The 8593-nt window shown below is 50.5% G+C and overlaps 1 protein-coding gene across 1 annotated transcript; it reads right to left on the bottom strand.

The window, feature by feature from the left end:
- Positions 1-1164: 1164 nt before the first annotated feature.
- HTR1A (5-hydroxytryptamine receptor 1A) lies at positions 1165-5474 on the bottom strand (the record flags this gene model as incomplete). Its single annotated transcript, XM_081131684.1, has 1 exon — positions 1165-5474. The coding sequence occupies one exon, from the start codon at positions 5472-5474 to the stop codon at positions 4197-4199; it is 1278 nt and encodes a 425-aa protein (XP_080987810.1). The 3' UTR covers positions 1165-4196.
- Between the last annotated feature and the right edge of the window lie 3119 nt (positions 5475-8593).

Here is an 8593-nt window from a genome sequence, read left to right as displayed (position 1 = left end):
TCACACATCTTGTGTCTCAGGTGCCTCATTTCCAAAAGCCCTGTTGCTAAACCTGCTGCTAAACATCCTGGAGCCATAATCAAACATCCTGGAACAACCACCTCTGCGTGGACATACCTGGACTTTCCTTCCTTCCTGTAGGTTTCAGCTCACTCGTGTGCACATTGGAACTGGCCAATCCCTGTTAACCTAGGCAGCAAGCCTTCATTTGCCTGCAGGAATTACATTTGCGGGTTTGGCCTTTATCAACCTTGTTCTCTCCAGAGCACAGTTTGGGTTGCTACCTGAATCTGCCTCTCTCAGATTGCAATCCTTTGCTCAAATAAAAACTTTTTTTTTACAGCCTATACCCTTTTTTGGGTATATATACCCAAACTAAGATATATATATATATCCTGAACTAGGCATGTAACTTCACAGTGCTCTCTGCTGTGGCCATAATACCCCTAACCTTTGTTTTCCCCTTGGGGTTTACCCGAGTTCACCTTGCCTTGCAACTATCAGTATGATACCAGAAAGCAGTGGAATCAGCAAATATAATATGGGAAACTAGAGGCATTGTTGATAATTCCAGTAGGGATAAAGAGAGCCAGCATAAGAATTAATTTTAACACAGTAAAGTTCTTATATATTGAGCCCCAATATCAAATGAGACCCATGCAGAAAGGAAAATGCCCCTCCACCTTTAATTGATCGACAAACCCTGAACAGTTGCTTCTTTTGAATCCCAGGAGGCCATTTTCATTTAGCTGGACATTGTGGGGAAGACCAATGAGGTGCCTCAGCACTGTCCACTGCTTTGAAAAAACAAGATGGGCCTCTGTTGCTTTTACCAGAGGTTGTGTTTCTCTTCTGCATGTCCCACACCTCATTCATTTTCAATGGAAAGATCCCTAAATCTTATCTGCAGGTGGCAGTCAGGGACAATGCATGGTTTCATGGCTAACCAATGAGACTTGATCATCTCTTTCCAGAGACAGGATTTAAAAAAAAAATTTAAAAAATCACTCATCTAGAATGAATTTCAGTGCTAAAAATTAAATTTAATTCTCTAACCATCAGATCCCTGACCTGTATAGCAGGATCTTCTCCTGATAACTGTACTGTTTGACTTCAGTTTTAAAAGTACATAAATAAATACAAGTAGACAGTGATTCTGATTAAAATAAAGATGCACGTGTTACTAGTATTAGTTTATTGTGGCATTGCCATTATTAAAGTCCTTTATTGTCACAGGGAAGAGTGAAAGCCAATTTTGATGCATATATACTTTACCTCAATTTAAATACTTTTTAAAAAGCATCAGGGTCACTTTTCTGCTATGCAGCTCTTTTGCATATATTCCTAATTTTTCCGTTGCCTTGGCAATTACAGTCCAGTTGGATGCTCCTTCCCCATTCTTGTGTAAATCCTCCAAGACAGGGAGAATAAAAGTCCAAAAACTATTGCCATACGGTTCTGTGAGAGATACAGATAACTGGAAGTCTCAAAACGTCAAATGTAATACTTGCTGGCCAAGGCATAATTTAGATGAGCAAATTTTGGATGTGAATTATTTTAAATATATAATTTGTTCTAAAGATTTAGGAAGACAAACATAAATTTTTTTTTTTCATATAGCTCTACTTAAGTTATTGTTAGAAAAGGAGTTGAATTTTCGAATGAATAATTGTTGGACAGGAGAAGTCGACCTCATTTTCTCCACCGTAGCCCCTTATGAGCATTGCATTTGCATAGACAGACCATCTGCCGAGGTCCCAGAGTTCGTACACTTTCTTTGTTTCAACCGGATATGATGCCTACTCTCAGCTTAGGTTACAGAAAAAGATATCAAGTGGAGGCTTTGTTCAGTTTAACAAACAATAAAATGGCTTCAAGTGGTAGAGCTGTCTTTTCACCTTAATTTAAACACAAGTGAACTTTTCATTAGCAACTTTTGCAACACAGTTCTCAAAACAGCGACACAAACATTCAAAAGGTACAGTTGAAGGGAGAGGGAAGTAAGAATAAATAACTTTGTGCAATTGCTGGAAAACGAAACTGGCATTCATCAAAAGCTGTGGGGCATTGACACCGTGGAATACTATGCAGCTATAGAAAAGAAGGATCTCTTACCTTTTGAGACAGCATGGAGGGACCTGGAGATTATTATGCTAAGTGAAGTAAGCCAGGCAGAGAAAGAGAAATGTCACATGATCTCACTTATATGTGGAATCTAATGAACAAAATAAACTGACGAACAAAATAAGTTCAAAGACATGGAAGTAGAGTACAGACTGATAGATCTCAGAGGGAAGGGGGGTTAGGAAGAGATTAACCGAAGAATTTAAATGCTTGTATGACTAGTGAATGGACACAGACAATAGAGTGGTGAAGGCCTGAGGTGGGGTGGGAGGGGGTCAAAGGGGAGAAAATAGGGAGCATCTGTAATATTCTCAACAATAAAAATAAATTTTAAAAAATTAGAGGCTAGATCTAACTATAACAAACTTCTTGATCCCAGTCAGGTCACCTGGATGGAAATTTACATTCAAACAGAGCACCTAAATAACTTCCCTTCTGGGGGCAGCAAATATTTTAACCTTGGTCTCAGGAGTGGCAAGGCTGAAAGATAACTTTTTGGGGGGACCATGGGGGGGCAGGGGCGGGGAGAGCTCGGAATGCTCCACAAATTCAAAGGGCAAGAAGCTTTTCCCCCCCTTAGACCTGTGGCAAAAAACAGTCAGGCCAGGGAGCAAATGTAGCCCTGTACAAATCATTCGGGGACTCCCCAAGGAAAAGCACCCCTAGCTAGGCCTTTAGGGCCCTATTATCTGAGGTCACCAACTCCAACATCGCAGACAGTGCTAAACCTATCAGGACCCTTTGGATTGAAAGCCCAGAATTCTTATTGGAAACCAAGGTCCTGGTAACTTTGTGTCCTGGTCCTGGACGTCCTGCAGAACAAATCCTGTGTGGTGTTAGGACGCGCTGCACCGAGCTGTTCTCCTATCCGAAAGTCGATGGGGTGAATTAGGAGGAAGGAGTCTGCATCCTTTGGATAAAACTACCCAGTTCAGGTGCCTCGGCGAGTGCCAGCTGGAGCCGGGTCCTGCACACTGAGCACCCTCCCTCTTGGACGCCGAAGAGCGCCACCCTATGGCCTTCAGAGTCTTTCTGACACCAGAGCCCAGCGGGCCATAGCCCCACCAGCACCCACAAATCCTAAACGCGGTCCAGCGGCGCTTCCGGGGGTCCCGGGGCGTAGGCGGGGCGGTGGTGCGCGTCCGGCTCAGTCCCCGGCGCGCGCGCCCAGGGCGTCCCCAGCGCTCCCGCGGCAGGTAAGCCGCTAACCCAGCGCGTGTAGAGTCGCCAGCACCCGGACCCGCAGAATTCGCTCTCGCTCCCCACTGAGTGTCAGTTTCTTTGGTGAGCGCTGACGCCAAGGCCAGCGCGGTGAAGTCGTCCCGCACTCTCCCACTGGCCCAGCCTCGCACTTGCAAGTCCACTGTAGGAGACAGCTCTGGCCGCTTGTTCTGAATGCCAAAAAAACAAAGCCTGGCCGTGCTCCGGGAGCGTTACTGTGCGAGTTCCGAGGGAGAGGACACCCCAGCCGCCGGGAAAAGCAGACCCTGCGCCCTACCGACTAGTGAATAGTGCGCGGGGCTAGAGAGGACTTGAAGGGAAGCTGGGAAAGGAAAAGAGAGATGAGACCGAAAAAAAGTGACCGTTTCCAGAACCAGAGAGCCGGGAATGTGGCGGGGTTAGGAACGGAGCAAAGTCCTGAAACTTAAGTCCAAATTCTAGCAGTGGGGCGAGCGGGCGGGAGCCAGGAGCGGGCGCGGCGGTGGGGGCACAGTTTTATTTTTCTGTGTGGATTTGCTGCCCTGAACGGCCGAGTTTTAAAGTTCTGCCGCGAAAATGTGGGCGCAAAAGAGGGAGGAGGCGATAGCTGGGCCAAAACTGATTCTGAGGCCAAAGTCAGGGCCGAGGTCGCTTCCTACGGACCCGGGAGTTGCCCACGCGCCCGGCGCCGCCGCCCGCAACCCGGCACCCGGCGCGCTCCCTGCGAGAAGGCGCGAGGGGCACGAGGTCTGCAGGCTGCGGGCGGACAGCTGAGAGGGAGGAGAAGCAGCCAGCCTTCCTAAGTGGGATTCCAGGGGGTGGCGCGAGGCGGGGAGCAGGGGGCGGGCCGACTCGCGGCGGCCCCCCCGGCGTCATCCGCGGCAGAACTTGCACCTGACGATCTTCTTGAAGGCGTTCTGGAAGTCCTTGTTGAAGTAGGCGTAGATGACCGGGTTGAGCAGGGAGTTGGAGTAGCCCAGCCAGTTGATTATGGCGCCCAACAGGGTGGGCATGCGGCAGCTGTTCTTGCAGAAGGGCAGGACCAGGGCCACGATGAAGAAGGGCAGCCAGCACAGGATGAAGGTGCCCATAATGATGCCCAGCGTCTTCACCGTCTTCCTCTCGCGGGCCAAAGCCATTTTGCGCTTTGCCTCAGCGTTGCGCTCGTTTTTCTTCTCGAAAGAAGTGAGAGCACAGGGCACCGCACCCGCCTCGCTGGGCAGCGGCAGGTGCTCCTTGGAGTTGCCCAGCCGGTGCACCTCGATCACCTCCAGGGCGGCGCTGTCCTCGCCCAGCCTCACCGCCCCGTTGGCGCACTGGAGCCCGCCGGCCTTAGGCTCCGCGCCCTGCCCCCACGCTCTGCTCGCCGGCTCCCCGTTGACGCTCTTCTTGGGCCGCGGGGCCGGCGACGCCCCGAGGCGGGAGTCCGCGCTCCTCTCCGCCTTCCTGACGGTCTTGCGGATGCGGAAGCGCGCGGCTCGGAAGATGCGCCCGTAGAGAACCAGCATGAGCAGCAGCGGGAGGTAGAAGGCGCCGAAGGTGGAGTAGATAGTGTAGCCGTGGTCCTTGCTGATGGTGCACTTGTCGGGGTCCGAGCGGTCTTCGGGGGTGCGCCAGCCCAGCATGGGCGGGATGGAGATGAGGAAGCCGATGAGCCAGGTGAGCGAGATGAGCGCGGCGGCGCGCCGGGGCGTGCGCTTGTTCACGTAGTCGATGGGGTCGGTGATGGCCCAGTACCGGTCCAGCGCGATGGCGCACAGGTGCAGGATGGACGAGGTGCAGCACAGCACGTCGAGGGCGATGAACAGGTCACAGGTGACCTGGCCCAGCGTCCACTTGTTGAGCACCTGGTAGAGCGCGGCCATGGGCAGCACCAGCACCGACACCATGAGGTCGGTGACGGCCAGCGAGCCGATGAGATAGTTGGCCACGTTCTGCAGGGAGCGCTCCAGGGCAATGGCCGCCACGACGAACGCGTTGCCCAGCACCGCACAGAAGATGAGGGTGCCCAGCAGCAGAGAGGTGACCACTTGGTAGCTGAAGGTCACGTCGGAGGGGCCGGTAGCGTTGCCGGTAGCGTTGCCGCTCGTCCCGAAGGGCCCCTCGGAGGATGCGGTGTCGTTGCCCTGTCCGGGGCTGAGCACGGCCATGCCTGCGCGCGGCGGGGGAGGGGCGGGGAAGGAGCTGCGCCCGGGGCCCCTCGCCCCTCCCCCTGGGGCTGCGGCCCCTCTCTCCAGGGAGTTGGGGGGGGGGGTGCAGGGACTCCAGCGGGAAGTTCTTACTGCTCAGGCGCAGGCATCTCCGAGGAGCAGCTTCGGGGCGCTCCGCGGGCTCCCTCGGTCCGGCGCGCTCAGGAACCCCAGCTGGGAAACGCGCCGGCCGGGGAACAGCTCCGGGATCTCCGGGCGGCAGAGAGGCGACTGGAGCGTCTGTCCCTCGCTGTTCATTTTACTTTGCCGCTGCCCAGCTGGCTGCCAGAGCCGGAGCCTCCCCGCTGCCCAACAGTCTCCAGTCCTAAAGTATTTGGAACAGTGGAGCCCGTCCCCCGCCGCCACTCTGTGCCCCTCGTGTCCCCGCTTTCTGCCTCCGTCTCGCACTCTCTCCTCTCTCCTCTCCCTGAGCCCCCCCTCCGCGCCCCGTCTCTACCCTAGCCTTCCCTTCCAGCCTCCCGCTCCCGTCCTACACCCTTTCTCCATCCCTCTGTGTGCTGCTCAGACAGCCAGTCTCCCTCCCTCCCTCCCTCCCTCCCACGCTAACCCTCCCCTCCTAACGCGTCCCCAACCCCGGGTGCCTCTCTCCTCGGGGTGCCCGCCCCCTCCCTGTGGCTCAGCGTCTTAGCGCTCAAGCCCCTTTGTCCACATACTTAGGACTCCTGGCTACACACACCCGACCCCGGGTCAGACCAGCATTGCAACAAATCCCTCTGCCCCCCACCCAGCCAAATTCCAGGGGAACATTCTGCCCGCCATTCCTTTATATTCCTATCAAATTCTTGGGTAGAGTCAGCACCACCGAGTGGCAATAGGAGACAAGGAAAGGAGGCACGGGGGGGGGGGGTCTGAATAGGGGGGCTGTCAACCCGGGGTCAGCATGTAAATTATTGTAAACTGAAGGAAAGAAGATGGAGTGTCTTAGCTTTTTAAAAACCACCCCCATTCTTCATTTTCCTTTGGACTCCCTTGGGGAGGATGTTGCCTGGGACTTTTTTTTTTTAACCTTGGAGAATTGGGGGGAAAGGAGTATAAAGGAGGTGTCAAAAGATGGGTAAATAGCTCCAAATGAAAACACTCAGTTCCGTATGTATTCTACAAACACAGGCACACATGCCTCGCCCTCACCTTTACGGGGTTTTTTCCTTCTTATTTCTTATTTCTTGTCAACAGTATTACAGATGCTCCCCATTCCCCCCCCCGCCCCCCTCCACCGAGCCCCGCCCAACCCCAGGCCTTCCCACACTGTCGTCAGCCTTCATGGGTTACGCGTATATGCGCGTATTTTCTTTGGTTAACTTCTTCCAGGGTCCCCACCACCACCACCACCTGCCTCCCCTCTAAGGTCTGTCAGTCTGTCCCAGGCATCCATGCCTCCGGACCCAAATTCAGTGCCCTTTGCCACCTCCCTTAGCTTTGTGGCGAGTAAATTTAGAGAAGGGCATCGTTTGTCTATGTGTTGTAAATGAGGTCAGGCATTTCACGTGGCGTTTTGCTTTTCTTACCAGAGCCTGCAAACCTCCAAGGGGGAATGTGGCGGAATCCCTGGTCGCTGGCCCCTGCGTTTCTCTGAAACTCCGAAGCCGGGTTCAGCACCCGGGACAGCTCCAGGCAGTCAGGGCTTGTGCCGCCACCTGCCGGCAATGCTGTGCAGCGCCATCGAGGAACCCTTGTCTTGCAAAAATTAAGCAGGTATTGAGGAAATCCCGTAACTTCAAGCAAGAAAGAGACGGTTATTAAAAGAAAAATAACATTGAGTTATGAATTTTTCTCCTATTTTCTTAAAAAAAAATTTAGTGTCCTCTTTTGCTCTTAATCATGTATACCAAGCTTGTATTTTCTAGCTCTTTTTGAAAGCCTCCAGCATCTATCATTCCCAAATTTTCTCTAGGAATGCGGTTTTAATAGACCTCAGCAAACACGTTCACACCTTCATCTGTGTTGGGTTTTGTGCCAACAAAGCCTGCGCTTTGGGACTCACACATTTGCACACATTCACCAACAGGGGGGAAAACCAATATTGGATTTTCGAAATGGGGATGACTTCACATAAAAATAAAGAGGCTGCTATTGGTTGGTTCTAAGCTGCTTCCTTTACCGAGGAAACCATATTTAATCCCATTTGAACATGGGTACAGAATGAGATTCCGAAGCTCTAGGCTAGATATATAACATAATAAAATTACCTATACAGTCTGACTGCATGACTGAAGTAAAGGACAAGTGCAGGATGCACCCCAAAAGCAGGTGACTCTAGATAGCGTGCACAGACTCACTCCAAATAGCAATCGTCTTAATATTGTGTTCAAGTTTGAGCTCTGAATTTCATAGCTTTCAGTTTTTCAAGACCAAACAAAAGAGCAATCACCAAAGCATCAAAGAGAATCTAATTGGGCTGATGCACACAGTAAAGGGCATTGTGTTTGGAAATGGATTGTTTTACAGTGCGGTGCTGGGCACAGTTTCCACTTAATCTCTTCATCATGCCACAGTAATGAACCTGGCATTTGTAATGATTCATGGCACTGAAAAAATCAGAGATGAGTATAACATGGTGATTCTGGCTATAGACTCTTTGAAAATTTTTGAAGGTTCTCATTCCCCCTTTTAAAATTTCCTGACAAATACAGAACTAAATAGCTTTGTTAAAATACAGTTGCAGGTCCAAAAGTTATAATAGGAAAATAATTAAAACCCTGCTTCTCCAAAAATAAAGCTTTGGAAATATAGTTGATAAGTATAAACAAAGAGTAAAATAAATTTAAATTTTAAAAAGTAAATATACACATCAGTATATATACATATACATACTTAATAGTAAATATGTACAAGGACAGACTTGAATAGGAATTGTGTTCGATTTAGCACATGTAAATAAATATATGTCAGTAAATATGTCAGCCAGCAATTGTGCATTCTTCTATTAGATCCCAAATGGTTTAATAACTCACAAATTTATTTTTTTTCAAGAAAGGTAAAATGCTATAAATCTGAACTTAATATTCATGGGATCTGGCATTTGCTGTTCTGCTTTAATATTCTGTGATGCAGCATTTCAT

This window comes from Miniopterus schreibersii (genome assembly GCF_964146895.1).
Source record: "Miniopterus schreibersii genome assembly, chromosome: 3".
NCBI lineage: Eukaryota > Metazoa > Chordata > Mammalia > Chiroptera > Miniopteridae > Miniopterus > Miniopterus schreibersii.
The sequence above is the reverse complement of the archived record's forward strand: the minus strand, read 5'-3'. Positions and strand labels throughout refer to the sequence as shown.